Source organism: Nannospalax galili, unplaced genomic scaffold (genome assembly GCF_000622305.1).
Source record: "Nannospalax galili isolate Female #2095 unplaced genomic scaffold, S.galili_v1.0 scaffold915, whole genome shotgun sequence".
In the NCBI taxonomy this organism is placed as follows: Eukaryota; Metazoa; Chordata; class Mammalia; order Rodentia; family Spalacidae; genus Nannospalax; species Nannospalax galili.
In genome coordinates this window covers 414,818-442,362 of record NW_008336255.1, presented here as the reverse complement: position 1 = coordinate 442,362, position 27,545 = coordinate 414,818, and the positions used below count along the sequence as shown (strand labels likewise).

General features: G+C 42.7%; 2 protein-coding genes across 7 annotated transcripts in view; one reads left to right on the top strand and one right to left on the bottom strand.

The window, feature by feature from the left end:
- The window catches only part of Cdca2 (cell division cycle associated 2), a 36,233-nt gene extending 25,664 nt beyond the window's left edge, over nt 1-10,569 (bottom strand). Inside the window, exons 1-5 of the mRNA XM_029562456.1 lie at nt 10,357-10,569; nt 9,872-9,935; nt 9,631-9,777; nt 7,677-7,831; nt 1,981-2,160 (exon numbers count right to left, since the gene is read on the bottom strand). Coding sequence (XP_029418316.1) covers nt 1,981-2,160; nt 7,677-7,831; nt 9,631-9,777; nt 9,872-9,935 — 546 coding nt within the window. The 5' untranslated portion in view covers nt 10,357-10,569. The remainder of the gene's footprint in view (nt 1-1,980; nt 2,161-7,676; nt 7,832-9,630; nt 9,778-9,871; nt 9,936-10,356) is intronic.
- A 751-nt stretch (nt 10,570-11,320) lies between these two features.
- The window catches only part of Kctd9 (potassium channel tetramerization domain containing 9), a 39,411-nt gene continuing 23,186 nt past the window's right edge, over nt 11,321-27,545 (top strand). Inside the window, exons 1-6 of one of the 6 annotated variants that reach the window (XM_008830963.3) lie at nt 11,321-11,549; nt 20,536-20,657; nt 22,373-22,416; nt 24,505-24,601; nt 25,192-25,250; nt 25,459-25,587. In XM_008830963.3, the coding sequence (XP_008829185.1) occupies nt 11,502-11,549; nt 20,536-20,657; nt 22,373-22,416; nt 24,505-24,601; nt 25,192-25,250; nt 25,459-25,587 (499 nt within the window). In that variant the 5' untranslated portion in view covers nt 11,321-11,501. Of the gene's footprint in view, nt 11,550-20,535; nt 20,658-22,372; nt 22,417-24,504; nt 24,602-25,063; nt 25,251-25,458; nt 25,588-27,545 lie in introns of those variants that run through there. The other 5 variants (XM_029562458.1, XM_029562460.1, XM_029562459.1 and 2 more) reach the window with 5 other exon arrangements.

Below are 27,545 nucleotides of genomic sequence, written 5' to 3'. Positions count from 1 at the left end.
GATATATATGCAATGGAACATTATTCACCCATTAAAAACTGAACTCGTAGGCCAGGTATGGTGGTACACACCTTTAATCCCCGCACTCGGGGAGAGGCAGAGGCAGGCAGATCTCTATGAGTTCAAGGAGTTCCAGGACAGCTGGGGCTACAGGGAGATCCTGTCTCAAAAAGATCAAAAAAATAAAATAATAATAAGCAAAAAGCCTCCTCTAAAACTCAACAAAATATACTCCCCCAATAAAACATAAAAAAAGATGTAATTGAAAGGCAAGAGGATGTGATACCCCAAAGAATTATCAGAATTATGGTTTTGACCTTAAACTGTATAAAGATGTACTAAAATACATTTGCCTTTTCTGTTATGGCCTCTTCCTAAATTTACCATGAGGCCTTATTTTAATGGCATGTCCAGCCTTTTGACATTGCAACAGGATGTTTTCATCTACAAAGTTCATGCTCAAGAACCTTGCAATTGAGTCCATTCACGACCCTCCCTCCTGCCCTCCCTCCCACAAACACACACACCCCTTAAGTTTTAAGTTTATGATTCTCTGTTGGCAACATTCATAGCTATCTGTGATGGCTAATCTTGCAAACTTGACTGGATCTGGAATCTACTAATAGGCATGTCTCTGGAAAGACCTGTGAGGACATTCTCTAGGACTGAGTGGTGGTGGCCCCGCCCACCCCCAGCCCACAGAGAGTAGCACCTTGCCTAGGGGCCCAGGTACAAAGGGTTGGAGACAAAAGCAACACTACTTTTGCCTGCCTTCTTTCAGTCCTTCCTGGTGACTGTATCCTTTGGTGATGTCACTATCCAGCCTTCTCCATCTTCCAACTTGGAATGATGGCCAACAGTTCTGCAGGCCTTCAGCACCAGACTGGGGCTGCTGAGGCCTCCAGTCCCATGGATTGAGCAGCTGCTGGTTTTCTGCACCTTAGTGTGCAGCCAGCACTGTGAGACTATAAGCCCCTATCATGTGAGCCAACCTAACATGTCCTCTTGTGAGATATATTCCTTCTACTGGTTCCGTTCCTCCAGAGAGCCCTAATATGCTACCCCTGATGCACTGGCCCACAGACCACCTACTGGAAACCCTGAAGAATATGGTCATGTCCTAATAGTGCTTTACTTTGACTGTACATGATTTCTGTGAAAAAACTGCAACCATATTGTGCTTTGGTTATTTCTACCTACAAAAAAGGATTTTAAAGACTTAACAATTACAATGAAATATTTTTTTTTAAAATAATTCAGAACCTAGGCAACAATTCAAAAATTAGCTAACTGCAAATTAAGACAGATCTCTGATTGGGTCATATACTGTAGAAGTGGATGGACTGGACTTCTGCTAACAGTGTACCACGTACAAATGTGTCACAATGCATGGGGAGACTCAGTGCATTCCTCAAAAGGGAATTAAACAAGAGTGTAAAGCACCAGGAAAAGTTATGTGTGCAGGACGGCAAGATTCTGTCACATTTTGGAGCTTCAAGTACTTTGTGATTGAAAAATCCAGAAATGACTGGAAAGAAGAAAAGAACCAATGAACTAAGATTTCTGAGAAACTGCGAAGGATACAGCAGGCTGTTAGACACTCAAGACTGGATCTCCTTGTGGCTAACGTGTCGGATGTTTGCCATTAACATAAGTTTTTGCAAAGTTGAACAATACTTTTGTAAAAATCAATACTTATAAACCTAAACTTGCCATGTACCCTATTCTAAGGGAAAATGAGTTAATTAGCTCTGGTCACTTTAGAATTCAAAACCATCATAACTGGAAATAAGGACACAGGTTTTCAAGAGAAAGCACAGGCTTTGGGGTGGGGCTCAGCTGTAGAGCACTTATCTAATGTGTGAGGTCCTGGGTTGGAGCCTCAGCACCACCCAAACAGAACAAAAAACTAAAACCAAAATCCAAATTTTTGTGTGAAATACTCCAAATTTTACATTAGCCTCCATTTATAGACACAACTGTGCTCTGAAAAACTGCTTTCACACCATGCAAATTAATCTTTTTCTTATCCAAACCTGACGTCTCGACTGCTGGGCTGCCAGTCAGAGTCTCCGTTTCCTGGATGGAGTGAAAAGCTGACTGGAAAGCAGATATTCGCACTCTTAAGGAATTAGCACTGCGGTCCAGGCCTGGGCTGACCTGTTACAAGCACAGAACACAGAAGAATTATAAATCTGTTTAGTTTCCACATTCTAGGCTGATACTCAATCCTCAACAAAGTGTACCCCGTATGCACAGCTATACGCTGAGTGCACCCCAGATGCATGGCTATACCTTGGCTAGAGTAGAATCTAATGGAGTGTCTGAGCCACACTAAGTGAAGCCTAAAATAGGTACAAAGTGTTTTTACAAAGGTCCTAGACAAATACATTCCTAGTTATTTGGGGGAAATAAACAACACTTAAAAGGATTCTAAGGGGTTTGACCTCTGCATTCAACATCTGAGATGGGATCAGTAAATAGTGCATACAAGGCAAAGTTCAGCATAAAAATGTTTGTGAGAAACCGACCTCAGAAATTATAAGGAGGGAGACACAGAAAACTGAATCCCAGAGTTGAGGCAAGGGAGAAAGGGCAGAATGAGCCTTCGATCTGAAATTCTGTCAAAGGTCGTGCTCACAGCATCCCCTGGAGGTCATCTTCACCCAGGACCTTTACCATGTTACATGCAGGCCACCACCTGCAACCCGGGCCGCTGCTGGTCCTCCTGCACAGGTGCCCTCCACCCCAGGAGGCCGGCACACAGCACACAGGCTGTCCTCCAGTAGCTCTGACCCCCAATTTCACATTACCCTGCCTCTCCCTGGCTACCTTTACCCAATTTTATAAGATCTGGAGGACACTTGCTTCCTCAGAGCTGAGACTCAGCCATTCCCTCAAGACACAGAGAGAGACGGCACAAGCCCAGGAGCTTAGTGGGAACCCTGCTCAAGATGAATTAAGTCCAAGATGAAAAAAATGAAGTTGCACTACCTGAGGTGGAAGTACCAGATACAGGCAAATGGTATAAATTAAGAGTTCTGAGGGCTGGAGAGGTGGCTCAGCGGTTCTTGCAGAAGACCTGGGTTTGAATCCCAGCACCCACATGGCAGCTAACAACTGTCCTAACTCCAGTTCCAGGGAATCCAACAGCCTCTTCTGTCCTCTGCAGGCATTGCACGACATGGATACACTTACCTACATGCAGGCAATTCACACATACACAATAAACATAATAAATGTTTTTAAAATTAAGAGTTCTGATTATATAAAAATAAATTACTGATTAAGCTCTTTATCCAGGTTTTCTTTTATTACTTGGATTACTAACATTTCCCAGGATAAGGAGCTTGTGGCAATCTTAACATCCTCACCAAATGGGCAAAAGTAAAAAACTACCTTTTTTAAAAAAAATATTTTTTGATTATTTTTAATTTATGTGTATGCGTGTATTGCCTGCGTGTAGGTTAAGTGTACCCATGTTGGGCAATGCCCACAGAAGACAGAAGAGGCTGTCAGATCCCCTGGAACTGGAGTTATGGACAGTTTTTAGCTGCCATGTGGGTGCTGGGATTTGAACCCAGGTCTTCTGCAAGAACAACCAGTGTTCTTAACCGCTGAGCCATCTCTCTAACCCCAAAAAACTACCTTCTTTTAAGATATATGAAGAAAATACTGTTAAAATCCCAATGGCATGTTTAGTGATCTGCTCTTATATCTAAATTTGTTCCCAGTTAAACACATATATAAAAAAAACCATCTACTATATAACAGAACATTTTAAACTTAAATAACACTTGATGTAAACCTTTACGACATAAACAGCACATAATATTCCCAACAGGCTTGTGGGCAACTTGTCTACAGGACTGAGACTATCTTAAAGGCACACAATTATCACAAATGTGTGCTTTTTTGGTTTACTCATTTTTAAAAAATATTATTTTTATTTTATGTGTTCTGCCTGCATGTATATAACTGCACCATGTGCATGCAATGCCTGCAGAGGTCAGAAGAGGGTGTTGGATCCCCTGGAACTGGAGTTACTGACAGTTGTCAGCCACCACATGGGTGCTGAGAATTGAATGCAGTCCTCTGGAAGAGCAGCCCGTGTACTCATAGTTGAATATGCTAGGGTTGGTTTAGTATCTCAGGAACTCAGAGCACTCTTACACTCTGTTTCCCTAGTTAACATTCTTTTTGCTCTACTTCCCCCTGGAAGAAGAGAACAGTGTTAATCACCAAAGTAGACGAGTAACTGCAATGCTTTTGCCTCATATAGTCTCTTGGTATAGCAGCATTCCTAGGTACAGAAATTATTCCCATTCCAGGGCGAGATTCTGAGAACATACTGAAGATTCTGGAGACGCTGCTAAGACACTGATGCTGCTAGTGAGGAAAGACTTCTGAGAGGGCATCTGAACTGAAACCACAATGAGAGGCAGTTGATTTGAGAGGAAGGCAGACTGCACAAAATACAAGCTGAGGCCGCTGGTGGAAAGAGAATCAGGGAGGTCTGTGGCCCACTGATTGGAGGTGGGAGTGAGGCCAGAGGTGGACAGGGCTCAGAGCAGGGAAACAGACGTTAGCTTCAAAAGCAATCTAGGTTTCAATAGGAAACCATGAGGGGGTTTCCCAAGCAGAGACAAGGATCAGATTTACTCTTAAACACCTTTCTGCTTTGATCTGTGTACTGTTTATAGGGTGAGGAAAAAGGAGACCAGTTAGGAGGAAACAGTTGGAGACCCTGGCAAGAAGCTACCAGATATGAGGAATTTCACATAAGCTTTTGAAAAGTAGCTAACAGGAGTTGTTCCTGGGCTCTGAGGGAGACAGAAATACAGACTGAGGCGTTGGCCTGAGTGGACTGGAGAAGGTGCCGGGAAACATAAATCTACAGCTCAGTCTTGAGACAGTTTGATGGCTGACCCTGATTGTCTACTTGGGACTAGAATCGTCTAGAAGACAAGCATGTCTGTTGAGATCTTTCCAAAGAGGGAGGGAAGACCCTCCTTGAAAATGGGCGGCACCACCCGGTGGGCTGAATGAGGACAAAGGGAGGGCAGCGGAGGCCTCACCTCTGTCAGGGGCAACATGACCTCACACCACTGCCCCTGCCTGCCCTCCTCACGGGACTGAACTAGAATAAACTCTGTTTCTAAGCTTCTTTTCTCTTGCATCTTGTTACAGCAATGAGAAGTAACTAACACGGCTAGGTTATGCTCGAGATTCTTACCTAACACTCAGTGTCACGACATAGGCAGCTGTTACCTAGACCTGGAGCTCTAAGGATCTCTGGACTGGAGACATTTCAGGGACATTGGTCAACAGATGATGCTTAAAGCGGGGAGAAGGGGCAGAGAGCTCTAGACATATCAGCATTTTCAAAGGAAAAATTGGAAGGAGAGGAATCGGCAAATGAACCAGAAGTGACAAGTGGCATAGAACAAAGTCAGGCTAACATGCAGTCCCACAAACCAAATGAGAATGTGTCTCAAGGACATCAAGCCACAGCTGCTGAAAGGCGAGCAAGGTTAAAGTGGTTGTGTTACGATCCTGTGTGCTGCTCTGAGCTGAGCAACAGGAGAGAGCAGGGCAGAGAACAGGCACGGTGGCACATGCCTGCAATCCCAGCACCTGGGAGGCTGAGGCAGGAGGATCAAGAGTTCCAGACTGGCCTGGACTGTGCTGAGACCCGGTGTCAGTGCCTCTGAATAAAGGCAGGATGGCGAGGAGACACCCGGAGTCAGTCAGCACGGACAGGCAGAAGCAGCTGGAAGAGAGGAGGTGCTGAAAGGGAATGAGAACACAGTGGTCTGGGAAGTGACCCAAAGGAAAGAGTAAGGCAACTGCATAAAAACCCAGCTCAGAACAGCATACAGGATCATAACACAATCATCTGAATGCCGACATAAGCAATCTACTGGAAGACTGGAGACCTTGGGCAGCACGTGAAGAGACAGTTCATTCTATACTGTGCACTGCGGGGAGGGAATGCCAGATAAGATAAGCACAACGGAGTATTAATTACTAAGAGATTCAGAGGCCAAGGAGATGGCTCAGGTAAAAGAGCTTGTTACACAGGCCTGAGGTCCCGAGTTCTAATCCCACTACCCACATAAAAGTTGGGCGAGGTGATACATGCTTGTAACTGCAGTGCTGGAATGGATGGTGGGTAGGCAGAGACAGGCATATGCTGGGAACTTACAGGCCAGCCAGTCTAGCGGAAATGGCGATGAGTTTAGGGGTCTGTGAAGAAACTATCTCAAAAAATAAGGCCGAGAGCAATCAAAGACATCTGATGCCAACCTCTAGACACAAATCCATCTGTGTGCTTGCAATGTAAGACACCTTTTACCCATCACAGGTTTCCCAGCAGCATGCACCGATCATTTGGGAATTACCAGCTCACTGTGCTATACACGTCTTCCAAATGGTGGCTTTTTATTAGGCAATATCCAAATAACTCATTTGTTACTATCCCCACTGATCATGAGGAAGTTGTTAAGTGCACTGTGGTTACTACATGTTTTCTAAGATTCTATTTCCACTTGAAAATGTAAACCTCCTTATTGGTAAGACAGGGTTCAGGGATTTTTTTTTCAGCAGTTTTACTGTTCATTTATGAGACAATGTCAGTTATATTTTCAAGTCCGAAAAACCAGTTTTTCTACTGGTTGTGTGATCTAATAAAAAATGATTCAGCACACTTCTCAAGTGCTCAATACAGATTTCCCATTTCATTACATACCTGAGGGTCCCATAGTAAAATTTATCATTGTTAGTGTTTCAACAGTAAAGTAATACTAGCACTATTCCCTGAGCGTGCCTAGCAAGGGCCAACAAAATGACAGTGACGATGTGGTCACCCATTTCATTACATACCTGAGGGTCCCATAGTAAAATTTATCATTGTTAGTGCTTCAACAGTAAAGCAAAACTAGCACTATTCCCTGAGCATGCCTAGCAAGGGCCAACAAAATGACAGTGACGATGTGGTCACGGGTTCACACGTTAGCAGTTTCATCACTCGTTTTGCTTCTTGCGTAAAAAACATCAACATGGTAGAAAAAACAAAACAAGTAACATTTAGTAAAATTAGAAAGAAAAAACAGTTTTGACTTCTTGGACCTTCTGAAAGGTTGTCAGGGACCTCCAAGGGCCCAAGGAAGTGGAAACAGGAGAAATATTCAAAAAGAAGAAGGTCAACATTAAAACTGCACTAAGAATGGTAAGTTGGACCCATGTTTTTCACAACAAGCCTTGAATTGTTTGTTTTAGGGGCATGTACTATTTTGATAAAATCTGAAAAACTGCTAAATCCATCTCACGCTGACCCAATGCCTCCTGTCCACTCTCTCTGCCCCAACCAGCACAGCTATGAAGATATTACAAACACAGAGAAGCTACTGAAAGAAAAAGGTTGGAGAAAAATAGGCTTCACTCCATTTCATGAAAAAATTAAGTTTATAAAATAAAACAAGAGAGCTCCACCAGAAAGTCATTCCTGCCCAAGACCTCTTAAGGTGGACGCTAACCGCATAGTCCCTACAAGACACAGGCACATTCTCTCCAGATCCAAACCAGAGATGTCCTAGGAAGCAGAACCCTACACAACAGCCTCATAACCAGCAGAACCATTTCCTTGGCATTCAAGAGAACACAGGGAAAATCACCTCAAGGGGGGAATTGTATGCCAGTGGTGATCGCTCAGCATTCTTTAACCTTCTCTGCTGAGCAATGAACCGGATTAGGTGGTTTGTTTCTGGAGAGCCTCGGGCACCAACTGTAGATCGTCGCCTGGCCTTCTTAAGGTAAGACGGTGACTTTCCTGTAACAAAATCCTCTTATGAATCGGAACGAAACACAGCAATGGTCAGTAATCATGCCCTATGCTGGTAATGAAAGAGAAAACATAATAAATACATGCTACAGAAAGCTAAGTAGAGATGAACAGCAAAATGCTCATATATGAACAGAATTTTTACTATTTAATTCATATTTCTAGAACAGAACCTGGCATGCAGAAGGCATTTAAAGTTGTTGATTGAATACATGAATACACTTGAGTTTTCATTTGTGTTCCACAGTTCCTATACTGGGGGAGGGGGGTGGTTAACAACTTGATGTTGACTAAGAATCTCTCTGTGATTATGAAGGAAAGGACCTTCACCTGTGTACCTTTACAACTGTGTCTCTGCCATGATTTCAGTGACCTGCGGGCACCCAGGCTGAAAACATTACATGGGAAAATTCTAAAACAATTCACATTGCAGAGCGTCTACAATGTATATTCTCCCTACCTATTAGCAGTTGTGGTTTGGCAGTATTTATGTTCAGGTAAACTTAACTAAATAGTGGACAGCCAAAACTGAAGAGCAGTGACGCCACAAAGAAATTATTCCTGTAAGTGGTAAGGTGAAGTGCAATACAGCATTTAGGCAAAGAGCGTGGGGCGGGGGGAGAGGGGGCAGAACATATATTGTGATGGTTCATATTGACTCTAAACTTCACTAGGTTGAGAGTGACCAATTGGATTAGTAAAACACACACCACTGGGCATGTTCAAAGATGACTAGACTATATCTCTTACTGTGCCTAATTTATAAACTAAGTACAATCACTGGTATATATGCACAGGAAAAATCAGTACATTCACGTTTTAGTTAAACCCTCTGTTCTGGAAATCCACCAGGGTCTTGGGAAGTCGTCTCCATGTTGGGTATATGGGAGGGATGGACGCCTGCATCCTCCAAGACAGTTCTTTTTCTCCAAGATAACTTACCTTCAGCATACTATCCTAAATTTTGCCCCATGCCTATGCACACAAAACAAATCTAGGCTCTTCTAGGACTCGGTGATGATTCTGGGCAGCACAGAACCCTTTGGCGAGGTCCCATTCAAGCTATGAGTGGCTCCTCTGGTGCTGCGTTATCCTCCTTCATGTTCTCTAACTCAGGGAACTCCATTCCCATGTTTCCTTTCTCTACCTAGGTCAGATTTCACAGGTGAATTTCATTTCTGAGACTTGAAGGAAGTCAGTCTCTAAGTCAATTTTCTGATTGTGATTTTTGAACAAGGCGTACCCCAACCTGTCATGTTTGTGATCTTTCGTAGTTGCTCCCCAGCTTCCTTCATTTTTGACATAAAATGCAGGACTGTTCAACTTACACTTCCTCTTGGGTCTTGGGTGTCAGGTCATATGTTATTTTCCAAGGTGAGCATAAAACACAACTGACTTAGGAATACTACAATGCTGGGTGCCCTAGGACCCTGCGGCTCCCAGTATGTTAGCAGACCAGTGCATGGGTGCTAGAGCTCTGCAGACTCAGAACAGGTAACAACAGTAGTAAATCAGTAGACTTGCAAATGGAGTTCAACTAGTTCATTTTAAACTTAGATGGCTCAGCAATGGCTGCTCTAGCAGAGAACCTGGGTTCAGTACCCAGCACCCACATTGCTGCTAACAACCATCCAATAACGCCAGTTCCAGGGAATCCAAGGCCCTCTTCTAACCTCCATGGCATTGCACGACACGACACTGGTACACTTACATATATGCAGGCAATACGCTCATACACATAAAATAAAAATACTATTTTAAAAAGTGCAATGCAAGAGAACTCTTACCTGACGGGGGCTTAACAAAGCTTTCTGGAGTTATTCCCAACTGCTCTACAGTCACTGTATTAAAGTCTAAAGGTGACTTAAAGGTATCTGGGGTGCAAGGATCAGGCATCACGAGCTTCCCGGTTCCCAAGATAAAAGAGGCATTTTCTGAAAAACAGACAATGGGTAGTATAGCTTAGGGAGACGATCAAGACAAAGCCTTAAAGCTTCAATTGCGCAAGAGCAATAAGTCGGCACATACCGGAATTATGAACGGCACATTCCTGGGATGGGGGGAACTGCTTGTCATGAGAACTGGCATCCATCTGAAAGATGAGGGGTTCAAAACAACAAAGAACAAATAATGAAAAATAACCGTGTCCCACGTCAAAACGAATGTGACTGGACAACAAATCAACTTCGAGTCTGAATTCGAATGCAACTTGCAATATGGGCATGGCTGCATTGAGGATTATTTTGAGTTCGTTTTATACAATGGGAGGAAGGTGCTCAGGATGGAACAAGAGCAGACCTCACTAACACGCGTGGGCTTCGCAACCCCGGGCATAGGGCCTTCCAGGCATCAGCAAGCAGGTGAATTCATTTCCGGAAGCTCTCACTGAGGGGGTCGGAAGGGCCCCGGAAGTGTGCACCTTAGAGTGCAGGTGATAAACCCACCACCCCGGGATGGGGTCAGCCCGAGGTTCCGATCCCATGCCGAACACCCTGGCCCGACGGCTGGCCTACCTCTCCTAGGAGCCTGCGGCCCGCGCGTCCCCGCGGACGATAACCAGCGTCACGCTAGCGGACCTCTCACCCTGGCTAGGCGATCCGCAAGGCCCGCTGCAGAAAGCACCCGAGGCGCCGGGAAGCAGCCGGCCTGCGCGACGCGGGGTCCGGGCCTCACCACGTCCAGGGCAGCAGACCAGGCCCACAGCGCAGCCCGCCGCTCGATTCAAACCGTGGCCCCGCCCCTCGCGCACCGCGGCAGGATCTCTCCGCGCCTTCCGGACAGTGCAGCCCGCGCCTTGCAGACCGCCCCCCGCCCCCCGGCACGGAGGGAAGACCTCCGCGGCTCCGAGAGGACCTACCGTTCGCTCCGAGCCCCCGACCGGAGGCACCAGCGCTACGCGGAGTCCTGGGACTACTTTCTTTGAGTTGCGGAACAACACGTCAGGTAGCCTCAAAGCCCCGCCTTCCACCTTTGGATTGGCTGCTGCAAACTTCGAAAACGATTTATTCGACCAATCCTGACAGAACCACGGGCTGGCTAGTTTACTCAACCAACCAATCCCGACAGCAGCCGTTTTCCAGGTGGGTTGGGCCAGAGGGAGGGGCTAAGGCGGAGCGAGGCGCTGACTGGTAGGTGAGCCTTCATCGTCCCGCCTCCGTCCCTAGACCCCGCCTATTTATGCAAATGACTCTCGCCAGAATTCAGCATGCGCCTGCTCAATAACTCATAGAGCGTCCGTTTGTCTGTTGGTTCTGCTCTGATTGGCTGACACCCCTTTCCGTCTCTCAGCCTTAGGCCTATCTTCCCGCCCTCCACCCCGTCTGGGGTTCCTTTGAGCCCACCCCATACGGAGCTCTGACTGGCTGAATGCAAGCCGGCTCCGAGAGTCGATTGGCTCAGCTCGGTGTCGATCCGGGCGCGCTGGGGGAAGGGCCGCGGGCAGGTTGCGGCGCCTAGGGGCGGGGTGGGAAGGAAGACCCGCCAACCCCGGGGTGTGGGAGAGAGAGCGTGCGAGTGGAGAGTGGGCCCGAGTGGGAAGGTGGCGAAGGGAGGGGAGTCGGGGTGGGAGGCGGGAGGGGCCGGACGGGAGGAGGGGCCGGCGGGTGGCGGGCCGGGCGCGAGGGTGGCGGCTCCGGCGGGACCGGGCGCGGGCGGCGCGATGCGGCGGGGCACCCTGTTCCTCAACGGCAGCCCGCGGAACGGCAAGGTAAGAGGGGCCGCGGCCGAGGGGCGCGCTGGGCTCGGCCGAAGTTGGCGGGCGGGAGGGGCGTGCGCCCGACGGGGCTCCGGGAGTCCAGTGCGGTGGCTGGCGCGGCCTCCGGCGACCTGGCGTCCGGGCCCCGCCAGCGCATGTTCCACCGGGGCCGCGCTGGTCGGTCACCTGGGCGGCCGGCCGGGGATCACCCCCCCCCCAAAACCGCCCCTTCCCGCGGCGCCCGGGCTGTCCCTGCGGGTGCTGAGGAATGGCCAGCCCGCCCGGAAAGCCCTAGGGATGCCTAGAGTGGGGGACCCGGCCAGGTGAGGATGGAGCGCTGGGCAGATGATTGACAGCGCCGCAGAGGGGTCAGCAGGGCTGCGCGTGCTGACGGCCGTGCCCCGCCCCCGGGTGCCCCAGTCCCCCTGCCCCGCCGCAGTGCAAACTTGTGCACGCGATTTTGTGCCGTCGCCTTGTTTTGATTCCTAGTGGACGGTGACAGCCGACTAGAAGGACTTGATTTGACAGTGGACTTAGCTGCCTTTAGGCCTCGATTGGGAGGGCGTGGCGCTAAATATTTTCCGCGACCCTGGAGCCTGTCCCAGTGAGTCCTGTCGCCCCACCCAGGAAAGTTGTTCTTTGGAAAATGTTGAGTGCTTGAGGTTGACTTGGAATGTGGTTAAATGAATACATGAGTCACTGAGTCTGTTTTAAGGCTCAGGTCAAGGTAGACTGGCCTCACTATGATTGCCAGAATACTTTGATTCTTGCACATTCCGGAAAAGTAAACTTTTAAATAACAAAACTGACCAAACAAGGGCATGAAAAAACAGCTTTTCAGCCACTTTTCAATTTGGAGTAAACACTCTGGAAATCGGAACCACAGTGCGCTGCAGTTTGGTGCTCTTGAAGATTTGATAGTCATAGGAAAATAGAGTCAGCCCAAGTCCTACCAGGGCTTCAGTAACGAAGGTTATAGGTGTTTCTGAGCATTAACTTCTTAGCCAACTTTGTAGTTAGCTAAGACTCAAACTAAAATGTATGCCGTTATTTGAAGATTTATTATATCCAGTGTTAGAGCTGAATTAAAATGTCAGTGTTGTTTCTCCATGAAGTCAAAATGTTTAGACGCAGTCATAAATTCTTAACTGTGCTCTAAATCTCTTCTGAATCCACTGAATTTTGTTGTAAAAACTTGAGTTGCTTTTTGCAAATTAAAAATTTTTAAGCTTACCTTTTTACCTTAGTTTTATTTACTGAAAATCATTTCAGTCTTAAAAGATTGGGGAAAGTACATTTCAAATAATTATAAGTGCGTATGTTTCGTGTGCAAAGATCATAGTGGTCTGAAGTGGAGATACCAGCTTGATTTAATATTGAAAAGAAATTACACCCTAGTCCTTTCTGCATAGCTCCAGAGCTTATGTTCTGAAGTGGATTCCTCTTAAAAGGACTCATTTGACAAAAGGTCAACAGTACGTAGCAACTTGCATTTATGTATGTTATGTAATATGTATACATATGTAGCAACTATTTAATCAGGGTTGGCATGATCATGACTAGGATGCTCATGAAAATATGCTCCAAAGAAGTGCTATTCTGAAACAATTTGATTTCCTGTCTGTTAATTAGAATATCATTTTACCTTGTCTCTTTATTTACCTACTTTCTTCTTTTATTTCCTGGTCATGAGACTATTCTGTTTCTCCAAATGGTGTTTCCTCCTGTACCTTGCTTCCAGGCTGTCCTCCTGGGCCCAGGTGGGAAGGCACACACAGGGCCCATATCATGTCTCACTGTGCATTTCCTGTGGGTGAATAAACTTGTTAACTGATCAGTGCTTTTCATGTTGCTGAAGGGGTCTGCCTGAGGGAGATGAGGGATCCACAGAGGGGATAAGATGATCCTTTGGGGTTTAGAAGGAATATATATTATTTATATTTTTACTTAAACCATAAAATAATACTAAAACTTGATCTTTCTAATCTGGAAAAGCACAGGAGCTTCTAGTCACTGAACATGTGGAGCTGGTCTAGTCTTCTTCCAGGAGAGGCCTTCCCACAAATGAAAAGGTCGATAGCCCGCAGCTTATTTGCCAATTGCTTGATATGATGTATAGAAGCTTGCAGGCACTTCTGCTGAGGTTTACATCATTCACTCTTAACTGAATTAACCCTCATGGAAATGTCAAGTGACTCTAAAAGATTACCTCCAAGAAACTACAGGGTGAAGCCAGCATTGATTAGGAAGCTCAGTAAACACTGAGAAAGCTCGGTGGGTGCTGTGTGTGGTTCCTCACATCCATGATAAGAGTGACAAAAAAAGGATACCAGAAGAGTGCCACGGTTTAAAAAGACTATTTGAAGTTTGACTTAATAGATTCTATTGGCCGGGCGTGGTGGTGCACACCTTTAGTCCTGGCACTCGGGTGGCAGAGGCAGGTGGATATCTGTGAGTTCAAGGCCAGCCTGGTCTACATAGTGAGTTCCAGGACAGCTGGAGACCCTGTCTCAAAAAGACCCCACCCCCCAAAAAAAAGCTTCTATTAACAGTCAACCTCTCCCTTAGTGGATATTGTTCTTTGTGTTCTTTGAACTATTAGCCTGTGATACTACAAGGTCACCCTAATTATGAAGACATGTAGAAATAGTTTCCTGCACATAGCGGCAAATGGCCTTGGAGTATTTTTCTTTTAAAAATCTTTTAGGGCAGCTGGGCATGGTGGTATATGCATTTAATCTCAGCACAAGGAAGGCAAAGGCAGGTGGATCTCTGTGAGACTGAGGCCAGCCTGGTCTACATAGCAAGTCTGGTCTACATAGGAAGTTCCAGGCCAGCTGGGACTACAGGAAGACCCTGTCACAAAAAACCAAAACAGGGTCTGGAGAGGTAGCTCAGCAGTTTAGAGCACGTAACTTGGTGGCTCTTGCAGAAGACCTGGGTTCAATTCCCAGCATCCACATGGTAGATAACAACTGTAACTCCAGTTCCAGGGAATCTGACACCCTCTTCTGACCTCCATGGGCATTGTATGACACGGGAGCACTTATGGACATGCAGGCAATAAACTCACACACGTAAAATAAAAATCATACCAAATAAAATATTTTTTAAAAGAAAAGAAAACAAAAACTTCTGGGGCTGGAGAGTTGAGGCAGTAGTTTTAAGCAAAAACAGGACCCCAGGAACAAGCTGGCTACCTAGCTGGCTAGACTAGCATATGAGTCAGTCAAGACACCCTCCCCCAAGAAGGTGAAGAGCAGTTGAGGAGCACTCCTGACATCAACCTTTGGCCTCCATGTGCACACAGGTCCATCTGTAGACACACATGTGCCCCCACACATCCATTGCCCCCATCACACACACTTGAAAAAAAAATACCTCATTGTTTAAACTTGAGCTTATATTTAGCAGACTCTCATCAAATTTAATGATAAGTGTTTAAAAAATTCTTCCTGGCCAATTCATAGTGTGAGTAGATAAAAGTGTCATTTGGAAAAGCATTTTCTTTTCAGACAGTGCCACACAGTTTACAGTTAAATACACAGCTGTTTGAGCACATGGCAGGGGCTGTTATACCAGGGGCTGCATGGTCAGAAGCATTTGAAGACCAGAGTCCTAAAACATTGCTGTGCTTAATAGTGAGAGGATATTGTTTGAATTGCTCCCAAAAGGTCGGTTATGCTTGGACCTTTCGTCCTCTCTCCACATGCTTCATGGCTGCCATTGTTCCTGCAGTATTTCATGTGAGGGTTGGCATGAAGCCATGAAATGAAGACAGACACTTAAATGTGATGTATGGCTGAGCAACGCAGAAGAACGGCCAGGAGCGAGCCGGCCAGGAGCGAGCCGGCAGGCCGTAGGCTTCGTGTACAGTATTCATTCACTGTGCACTCACCAAGTACTTCCTGAGTGTGAGCCTCCAAGCCAACTGCTGGTCTGCATTGTGTGCTGATGTTCACATTCTTGGTCCCGAAAATGACTGTCTTCTAACTTTGCTATTAGTTTAAAATATGCTGTTGGCATTATATATTCAGATCTGAACCCAGTACATTATTAGTGGTGAAGAAAAGTAAAAATCTGCCTCTTGAAATCCAAGCATCAGTAAGAGCTGAGTTCGTTCAGCTTCTTTCATAGTATGTTTGATGCGTACAAAAGAAAGCGATACACACTGCTGATGTGCATCAGGGTGAAAGGAAGCCAATAAAAGCCACTCATGAGTCTTGTGTTTCTTTCTTGCTATGTTTTGGAATTGAATTCATTCATTTGATGTATTGTTTGTCTCAGTGATAATGGTGCATTTTCACTGCTTTATTGAAGCCCATTATACTAAAACAGTACCACAGTGTATCTCTTCTATCAACAAGCATGTGGCTGTTGATCTTCTTTATATTAACGCGCTGTCATTCATGTACGTCCTGTGTATGTACTCTGGTGCATACATTAAGGGGGCAGTACTTTATGCCCAGAACCATAGAGGACTTGAGAGAACTTGAAAGTGCTGCTGTGCTCCATCCCCAGGAGGGCTGAGTGAGCTGGGGTATATATTTCTATGAAATTTCTTGGTGATTCTAACATTATAGATTCTGGGCCACATCTTTGAGATATGTGACAGGTGTAGTTATTGGGTATTAGAGTGTATAAATATTCATTTTAAAATATTTTTATTCTTTGAAAAATGTGTACTTTATATATTTTAATCATATTTACCCACCGTTACCTCCTTCTGACTTCCCTTCGGGCCCTCAAACATCTTCCCAGCTTCATGTCCTCTTTATATTTTTTATTTTTTAAATTAATAACCCACTAAGTCCAACCAGTGCTGTCTGTGCATACATGAGTTAGGGCCATTCATTGGCATATGGGCAGCCCCCCAGCAACCATGTCCCCAAAGGAGAGTGATCCCCCCTTAGCAAACATCAGCTGCCAGTAACTCTTCCACCAAGGTGCTTTTATTCAAACAGGGTGCTTGTGTTCAAACTCCTTTCTTTATATATTTTTTAATTAGCTTACAAACTAGTGGATTTCCATAAAGCTTCTCCATACATCCTTAGTTTTGGTTAACCTGTGCCCTTTCATCTGGCCTCCCCTATCTCCTTATCCCCATCCCCACTTACACCTGTAGCCCCTGTTCTTTCATGTCACCTGTGTTCTGTCCTCTCCCCCCACCCCCAAGTATAATCTTGAGTTAGGTTGCAAGATCTTAGGTTTCTATGTAACTTTTCTTGAACCTTTCATTTTAGTTAAGGCTCCGCCCATGCCCTCGTGTCCCCCCACCCCACCAGGTGTTCAATTTTATGAAATAATTACAAATCGTTTTTTGAAGTCATTGTGGTATATTATATTCCCAGCAGTAGTGCACAAATCTTCCCACTGATTATCTCCTTCCCAGAATTTCATTTTTTAATAGTGTCCTTCTTGACCATAGAAGTAGTTAGGCCATATTTTCTAGGAATAATATTACTTCAATTTTTTAACTCTATTAAAAGAAAAATGAGGAGCTGGAGAGGTGGCTCAACAGTTAAGAGCGCTGGCTGTTCTTGCAGAGGACCCAAGTTCAGTTCCCAGCACCCATGGCAGCTAATAACAATTGTAACTCCAGTTCCAGGGGATCGAACACCCTCTCTTCTGGCCTCTGTGGGCACAGGCACATGTTACATATATGTAAGCAAACACTCATGTACATTTTTTTTAAATCTTAAAAAATGTCCTGATCTGGGGACATTTCAGATTAGGGGTACTCACCTAGTAAATTTTTAATGCAAACATTAAAATAAAAGTCTGGAACACTTCTGGTACCAAGCGTTTTGGGTAGAAGAGTTTTCTTTATTTCTGTCTTTTTCCAGTAGAGTTCTCATGAAGAAACTCCTCAGCAGCTGTAAAGTTTTGCCATGTGTAAGACATTATACTTTGATAAGTTTTTAAAAACTGCTTTCCACTTTACATAGAATGCAGAGACTTCAGATGTTCATACTATAATGCGGTTCTGTATTTAGTACTGTAGTTTACACAGATGATTCTAGGTTGATAAATGCTGAGTAACTTAATGTGAACAAATATCCCTGCCCAACTGGAGGGAACTTTAAAATTCATAGAACTCGATGATTCTTCAAATTGGTTCTGTTTTCTCTACTTGACAACCCTCTGGTTATTTCACTTAAAGGAAATTGTTGGTTACTAGATTGGCAACTATTTAATTTCTTTAAAAAAGTGTTAGCGCATAGAGACTTTTAAAATAGATTAAAATGTTTCCCTGTCTCTGTTTAAGTAATACAGATTCTTTGTAATAAATTTGGAAAACAAAGTTAAAAAATCACAGTAAATCAGGCTTTATGCTCTTATTCAAAGATAGTTACTTTCAGTCATTTTATGAATGGTACTCTGAAGTTGCTGTTATACTGTGTACTTTATTTTTCTACTTGAATATCAGTGAAAAGACAGCTATCGTTGATACACACAAAAAAGTTGTGACCTAGTTCAGCGCTCTGAAAGTACTGAGATTTCATTCAACATTCAAGAAATATTTGAGCTTATCATGAATTAGGTAATAAAATATTTAGTTTAGTAGAGCCTTCCATTTAAATGAAGCATTCACTTTCTTGATTTCAAAGACTAAAGTGGTACTTTTTATTTGTTTTTAAGTCTAGGGTCTCACTGTGTAGTCCAGCCTGGCCTCGGACTCGGTCCTGCATCTCACTCTGCCTGGCAGCTGGGATCACTGCCCTGCTGTGTGTGCCTTTAGCGCTGTTCGTAAGCTTTATTGACAGCAGTTGACTGGCTGTGTTCACAAAGTTAATAATAACTTAAAATTTTGTTTTTAAATTTTTACTTCATGTGTATGAGTGTCTTGTCTGCCTGTATGTAAGTGCACCCATGTCCTGCAATACCCACAGAATTCAGAAGAGGGCGTTGGATCCTCTGGAACTGGAGTTAGAGATGGTTGTTACCTACTGTATGGGTGCTGCGAGCTGAACTCGGTCTCTGCAAGAGCAGCCAGTGCTCTTAACCATTGAGCCAGCTCTCCAACTCCTTAATAGCTTTTGACCGAAACTTTTCCATTGAAACTTTAGAGTTTAGATAGAAAGTCAGATTAGAAAATAATTGGTGAGGCACCTGGGAAGATTGATGTGAGTTTGAAGTGAGCCTGAGCAACATAGAGTCCCAGGCCACCGGGTTACAGAGTGAGACCCTGGCACAAACACAAGAGAGAAGAGGAAAGAAGGGGAGAGAGAATGACTGGCGAGATAATAAACTGTATTGCTGCAGTGTTAGACTGACTTATATGATAATACTATAAACTTGGAATTCGATTTATACTTAGATTCCTGAGCAGTTTTCCAGCCTACGAGACAGTGCCTATCAAGTTTGACTGCCTTGTAAATAGACCTAAGTCTTTATGGGGAGTTTGTTCCCTGTTGCGTAGTCAAAGTTGATTTCATGGGGAAGGCAAGGGAGGATGGCAGTAACCACCTCTTAGTTTGCTGCTGCAGGGAAGACCTACTAGGCATTTCATCACTCCTTGCTTTACCCTGTTTCTTGGAACAGCACTGTCCAGTCAAAATGTGATGGCATAAATAGTTGACAGGTGTGCTGTTGAATACGGTAACACTAGCCAGAGGGGCAACAGAGCACGTGACATAAAAGTAGTGTAACGAACTGCATTTCTTAAGCTTTTAATTTTAAAATATTGAAATTGAAATAACTGTAGTTAGTGGCTTATCTTTTAGACAGTGCAGCATTAGTGTGTGGTGACTGGCCTTTTCATCAGAAACAACCAAAGCATCAGTAGAACCAACTCAATCATACGGAAGTAGACACCAGTTTAATTTGATGGGTTTTGAAAAAGGTCATGATAAAAATCTTACTATCTAATGTGTTAATACAGGAGCTTCTGACACATAGATGTGTTAGTGCTGCATCCATTTCATGGTTCCCAACTATGAAAGAAATGCTGAGAAAGTTGCCATCAAGGAGGGAGAATGTCAGCCACCGGAAGCAGTACGGAAATGCACAAGGCGCAGCGACAGCTAGGGAGATAGGGAGACTTCGAAGGCCTTGGCATATAGCAGCCATGATGGGTGTGGTTGTGTTTGGAGAAGAGCGACTCTTGTGTTCCCTCACAGCACCTCTGCCTGTCATTCTGCACGGCCTCGGCGGTCTTGGCCCTTCCATTGCATTTTTCCTTTCTGTTCCTAATTTTCAGAGATCTTAGCCGACAGTGCTGCAACTGTGTAACTCAGCCACCGGGAACCCAGTTAGAGCTATGACTGGGGACAGCCTCCACTACAGACAGTAGTCCACTTCGTGCTTATGCCATTGCATGCACCTTTACATTTGCCTGATTCATTGCAGGACAGACTAGTTTACTGTCACCCAGTTGTGTTGTATTCAGAGCGCTAGATGCTAAAATCTGGCTTATATAAAATAATAGTTATTGAAAAATTAATGAAGTGGGAAGTTAACTTCTATGATAGTTTATGTAGTTAATGGCATAATAAACAGCATTAAACCCTTCCTATTCTAAAAATGAGTCATTCCTATAACAAAGGATTAATATAAAACAACATGAGAAGGACTTTAGGCACAGAGGTCCTGGGCACTTTGTTAAGCTGTTAGGTGTTACCATATTTCCTAATAACGTCTGAGGTAGACGCTGCTGTTTTCTTCATTGCTAGTTAAAGCAACAGTAAAGAGTTTGTCGCCAATTGACAGCTAGAAAATGTCACAATCAAGATTTAGGTGCAGGTCTCTTTTCAGAATTAGATTAGTGTTGAACATTGAGATTCTAGGTTGGTTTTGGTTGGCTGTAATTTCTTACTCTCTAGTTTTGAGTTTTTATAGTATGAGGTACAAAGTAAGTATGTATAGGGTATTGTTAAGAATCTCATACTGTGATTCTTTGATATTCCTAGTCCTGTTTGTTGTAGTATAATGGTAATTCTGTCAAGTGTTGAAATTCATTGTATAAGCTATTCAAATTAATCTGGTGTGTTTGCAGGTGGTTGCTGTATATGGAACTTTGTCTGATTTGCTTTCTGTGGCCAGCAGTAAACTCGGCATAAAAGCCACCAGTGTGTATAATGGGAAAGGTGGACTGATTGATGATATTGCTTTGATCAGGTAACCGTCACCTTTTTATAAGCTGTCAACAGTGTGCCCCTGGCTTCTTGGTGTTATGCTGTTTCTCTTACGCTGTAGTTTCATCACTTGTGAAGACAGGGTTTTGAAGTAATGATCCAGAATTAACTTTGGAGTTTAAATCCCCCAGGCTTAAAGTGTGTTGATTAAATAGAATTCCTCAACATATTTCAGTATAGTGATAGTCTCTGCATAGGTCCGATATGGAAATAAGATTTTCTTCTTTATGGTAATTTTTTATTTTAAAAATCTCTTGTAGGCAACTTCTCACTGTTAAATTCATTTCCTAAGAATGCTTTGAATTTTATAAACACCACAAAGAGCTAATTTTGTGAGTACATGCTGAATGTGATAAAATTTGAACTAGAGAGAAAAACACTAGCGGTCCTCCACAATGCTGCTTTCTGAAGCCACGTTTTGTTTTTTCAATGCCCCAGCCAGATTATCGCTTTAAACAGGTGTCAAGTTGACGTCACTCCTTCCTCAAAGAGTGAGACAATTTTGGAGCAGGAGGAAGTTTTAACAAAAAGATGGTAAAGAAAACACAAAACTTAAGTAGAGTGTACTGGCAACATAATTGCTTTGCTTGAGTTACTTCATTTAGTTGGCAAAGCATGAGTTTTGAGAATTGAAGGTGTGACAATAGTGATACTTTCCATGATGTTGTGTATAAAGATTAATCTGCATTCAAATCCAGGACAGAAAGCCTTCAGTTTAATATATTGCATTTGAAGGCAGTTGGTTCTAGTCCCTTCATTTTACAAACAAGGAAACTAGGCATCTGAGAAGTGAAGGGTTGGCCAGAGCAGAGGTTTACCAGTTGGTTTTTGTTCATGAGTTTCATATTCATCTAAAAAGATTAACTAGCATGATGAGTAGGTTGGAAATATAAGTTGCATTGCAAGACTAAAGTAGAATTTCCTAGTTTTTCCTCTGTCTGTCTCCCAGCCTCATTTTTAGTTTCTGTGGGTGCTTGGCTAACATCAGTGAGTGATGTCCATCAGCCTGATTTTCAATCACAGACTTTCTCTCCAAGAAAAACTCAGGGTATTCCTGTGATGACCCATAAAATAGCCTCTATCAGATAGATGGCTGTGACTGACCAAAGCCTATAAGATGAATAGGAGGTCACTGAGTGACAGTAATAATGGGAAGGTTGGGCAGGGGAGGAGTTACACTAATAATCCAGAAGGGTAGGTGATCTGAGATATTTAAATTTGGGGGTGTGGTGGATATGTGCACCTGGGCATTTATGACAGAGTTGCTTTGGGTTTTATTTTTCTTGAATGTAGTACAAAAGTTTATCTTAATATCTAAAGTGCACAGCAGCTAATGATTGGAGAAAGCACCACAGCAATTTATGTAGGGTACAGAATGAAAAGAAAACGGAAGCTGACAGGCTTCAGGTGTGTCTTCTGAGCGTAAAATAGTCCGTTCTTCAATCATAAGGAAGACAAGTTCACAGCATTTCATAGTGGGTTCTGCCTTTTCCATCTCAGAAAGTACTTTGCTGCACAGGATCTTACTGGAATTTAGATCCAGTTGGGGTTAAACAGAGCACTGAAGACAGCTTCTTTGTAGGGAGCTCAGTGACCAAGCCTGTCACCTGACTAGTTCTAAGTAGTTGCGATAGTCAACAGCTGATCAATGTGGTGTCTAGATTTTGATGGTGGCTTTTTAAATTTTGGTTTTCCCAGGGATGATGATGTTTTGTTTGTGTGTGAAGGAGAGCCATTTATTGGTAAGTGACTTTCTTAAAAGCCAACTTTGTTTGCCACAGTGAAAAAACATGAAATGGTAAATAATTCGAGGAGTTATAACGTCATGTGACACTGATGATACTCAGCTCTTCACATTCTTTTTGATTCTGATTTATGTAAAATTTTACTTTTAATTTGTTGTGTAATCATATGCTTTCTAGGAATCTCTTACATGCCTTTAAAATGCTCTAGATTTGTACATATTTATTAACTATGACATGAGTAGGTTATTTTGATTTTTGGTAACTATAACTTTTATTTTAAAATTTATTTTTGATAGTGATTGTTAAAGTTTCTCCTAGTTTATCATTTATTTGTAACTAGGTATTCCTGCATAGTGTTTGATAGCCCTTTACTGCTGATCAAATCTTACCAATTAAAACATGACCTGGCTTCAGTCTCTACCCTTTCATTTGAAAGAAAGGGTATATAGTCAAATAGAAATAAAAGAAAAAGCCTATTGCGTAAGTCAGCAGATATTTCTTAAGTATTTTTTTATTAGTTTCATGCAGTTTATGTCGATTATACAGTGACGCTTTTGGAAAAGATCCTTACTTTAGTGGGTGTGTGCTTACATATTTTTAAAGTATTATATTCACTGTGTTCGGTGAGTAGAGATGATTCTCAGGGTCTTTGCTTTAAGCCATTTGTCAAATTAAAAGTACATACATTGTCTTCTCTGTCTCCTTAAAGCTTTTCTTCCTCTCACACACCTACCAGTGGTTGGCAGACGGTGGTTAGTTGACTTACCCCACACTAGCAAATAAGTCATTCATTAAATAATAAAAAGTCAACCTGGGTTATTGCTCAAGGGTAGAGCCAGTGCCTACTGTGTTGAAGGCCCTGAGTTCAGTCCCCCAGTGCCAAAAATAAAGTAATAAAAAGTCTATTAGAGGGTTTTTTTGTATATTACTATGAATTCTTAGATTTAAGAATATTTTATATGTTTTTAATCTTCTCCATACACTGATGGCCATATTGTCCTATCTTAGCCAGTGGAGACCTCTTTGTCTTTTGAACACAACCTCGTTAGTCTTTTATTGTTTCGTAGGTACCTGGTATAACAGGACATTCCTGTCATAGATGGGAATCAACATTTTTGTTACAATTCAGTGTCAAAGGATTCTGAGATGCAGTGTGGGTGCTGGGGAGACTGGTATGAGTCCCTAATTAGTAAGGGCCATTTTGATGGCCATAGTTGGAAGTACATGAAGAGCCAGAAATAAAATTTCATATAATACATACATAGTGTATTACATAGTGAGAATTTTTGTCATGAAATATGATATAAAGTATCTCACAGGTTCACATTAATACTCCCAGCTTATATTCAGGATTGAAAAGCTTTTACTTACCCTCTGTCTTACCTTTGCAAGAATATAAGGAAGCTAGAATTGCAGGGTCTCGTTCGTCATTTACTCCATCCCCTTCAAAAGCCATTTAAAATTTTCAGAGGCATAAGAAATATTTTCTTTATCAATAGGGTCTACAAACAGCTAAACATTTTCTGTATAGGCCCACGCCTTGCTCCTTTTATTTAAAAATCCTCTCTCCACACTGTCAGAATACTCAGCCGTTATCGACTCTGTCCTCTTCCTTACAGGCATCACTGAATTCCCCTTCTGGTGTCCTTGGTACTTACCTTCAGGCTCATATCAGTGTATCCAGTGGTTGTCTGTCTGAAACTTGTTCTCTAGGACATTCTTCTCAGAGAGTCTTTGAGGCCAGTGTTCTGGCATCTCAAAAGTTAAAACAGTTTATGGCTCTGTACTAAAAGTCAGATATACAGTCGTGTCAAAGTTTATCAAATTATAAACTTGGAATATGTGTAGTTTATGTTGATTATACAGTGAAGCTTTTGAAAGCACCTTGGTTCATACTTTCCTTACCTGAGTATCTCAGTTAAGTTACTCCATTCTGACATAAAGTTTTGGCATCCAAAAATCTGGTCTTAAGTGGCTATTTTTTCTAGATCACCCAAATAATTTTTCAGTTTTTAAAGTGATCCCATTGTCTTTCTAGAATCTTTTGTCTTAATATTTTTATTATTTTTTACATGTCATCTCTAGATCCTCAAACAGATTCTAAACCACCTGGAGGATTACTAGGACCCCACACAGACTGGCTAACATTAAATGTAGGCGGGCGGTACTTCACAACAACAAGGTAGGGTGTGTGTGTGTGTGTGTGTGTGTGTGTGTGTGTGTGTGTGTAGCTAGCATGAAAGCAACTATGTCTACTCTGTTTCCTTCAGTTTCCTGATTTCCTTAAGAGATGGTCGAATGTGTCTTTGTATGGTATGTGATGTGAAACCAGTTTTAGAAAGGTTTTTGAAGAAAAAAGTGAAATGAAGTTCACTTTCCATTCTAGAGAAAACATTACAAAGCATAAATTTAGCTTTGAACTATAGTAATAAACTTGGAATACAAGTAAAAATGAGCACTATTGAAATTTCTAGAGGCTACAGTAGCTTAATGTGATCAGATAATGTAAGGTTAGCAATGTTGTAATATTGTGTCTTGCTAGAAGGATATGTTACTATTTAAATTAAACTAAAGCAGTATTTAGATCAGAGGACTTGCAGGTCAGAGAACTTTTGGCCACTTACTGCATGTTTTTGTTTCCCAGCGTTACTCCTACCCGGTTGTAGCGTGCGTCTTTGTGAGAGAACAGCTGAGATCAAGTAGACTCTTGACTTAAATATGTTTGTTTGTAAAGACACATGGAGAAATCCATTTTTTTCCCTGAATTCTTAGGAGCACTTTAGTGAATAAGGAGCCTGACAGCATGCTGGCCCACATGTTCAAGGACAGAGGTAAGTGTGCGTTATGTTGTTTCCCAACTTCTGTGATCACCCTGTATCTGAGATGACATCATCACTCTTGACCTTCTGGACTGTTCAGTGGAGTAAAATAATTTTTACAGGAGTAAACCCTTGCTGGTATATTATGCAATGTTTCTTCCACAAATTCTAACCTTATTTTTGTTTATGGGGGGATTTCTATATTGAAATGGTATCACAGGTGTCTGGGGAAATAAGCAAGACCATAGAGGAGCGTTCTTAATTGACCGAAGTCCTGAGTACTTTGAACCCATTTTGAACTACTTGCGTCACGGACAGCTCATTGTAAATGATGGCATTAATTTATTGGGTAAGTTTAAATATATATGAGTACTGTAGAATAGACATAAATAGAGATAGATAGTCCTTCAGGTCTGTTGCCTTTGCATATAGCCATATATATCTAGCCTATATAAATTGTTAATTTATATTCTAAATAGGTTTAGATTCTGCCACAGGGTATTTTAATAGATTCATAATATTTTTGTGACTTAACCACGACTGTGATCTGGCTTTAAGTTATGGTTATTATTTTCTTAAAAGAATTTTATGTATTTGTTATTTTATGTGTATGAGTGCGTTTTTGCCTGCATGTATGTAAGTGTAGTACTTGTGTGCGTTGCCAGTGGAGGTCAGAAGAGGGTGTCAGATCCCCTGGAACTGCAGTTACGTATGGTTGTTAGCTGTCATGTGGGTGCTAGGAATTGAACCTGGGTCTTCTGCCAGAGCAGCCAGTGCTTTTAACTGCTGAGCTGTTTCTCCAGCCCCTGGTTATTATTATTGAGGAGTAGAGTGGTGAAAGGGGAAACCAATTTTTGACTCACTAAGAGCATAGTAATGAGCAAGGCTTGGTGGTGCACGCCTTTAATCCCAGCACTTGGGAGGCAGAAGCAGGGGGATCTCTGTGGTCTACATAGGCCAGCTGGGACTACAAGGAGACTCTGTCTTAAACAAGCAAATAAAAAGAGACTATAGTAATGCTTCAGTCTTACAATTTATTAGATTATTAAGGTGGGGAAAGTTTCTTTAAGATCATTTGGACAAATGACAATTAAAATTTTCTCATCCCTACCTGCAGCACATGATTTTTGTGAAGGTTCAAGGAGATGATTTGGCCAAAACCCACATATTTTGTGCGTTTTGTAGTGATATGTATTTAAAGCTTACAGGTTTCTGCATTAGTCAGTTATATATTACTAAAACAAAGTAAAGGAGTCATGTAATATATACAGAGAAAGGATTTATTCAGCTCATGGTTCTTGACGTTCAGCGTCTTCAGGTCAGGTAGATGTTACTGGCTTAGCATCTGAGGAGGGCAGCAGATAGTGGCATATCGTGGTGGTTCTCATGATGACAGCATCTTGATTCTGAATAGACAAAGACCAAGGCTCCACAATCTCAGATCATATGTTCACATCACACAGTAAATCTATTTTTATATATGTGTATATGTGTGTAGCTCTGAATCTTTAGATGTAACAGGAGAAGACAAGAAAGTAGAAGGGGAAGGGGCAAAGGAGTTCTAGAGAAGAGAACAGAACACAGGCTCCATCAAAGAGTGTATGGGGAAAATGGGGGAGGGGATTTTAACTGAGGAAGGGAATAATGTAGAAGGAGATAGAGGAAGGGGAGATTAGTACCAACAAGAATGTCTGGAAAAGTCATAGGGAAAGGTATTATTTTATAATCTTACTTAATATGCATGTAAAATGTGTGTGCACACACATAATAGATATAGGCCCTCTATCAAAAGTTCCAGTGCCTGGCATGGGAAACCTCCCTCCAAGTAGTTAGCCAGGGTAGGCAAAGAGACTCTTCAAACAATATAGACTATTGCCATTGCCTTTGGTTGCCTCCCAGAACCTGAAGGAAAGGCCTTATTGCTGAAAACCTATAACTGCCAATTTCCTAAACCAATATAATTAATACTTAGAAGAAACATTTCATTACAACAGCATTGACATATTCAATAACAATTTTCTAAGCTAAGACATATCTCTTTCAAAATTGGCTGTAAGTTTCTAGGTTTACAGTTGAATTAATACAGTTACACAATATTGAACTCAGTTTATAAGTCTTGTAAGACATAAAATTGAATGAGTTTTTAACCTTTGAAAAATAGCTCCATTTCATTTTAGAATATATTGTTCCTTGCAGAAAGACTCATTGTTTTTGCTACTAACACTGAGATGTTGGTGCTTGCATCTCAAAACTATATGTATCTGATTATTACTAGTCATAATCGGTTGCACTTGCATCCTTAGTACC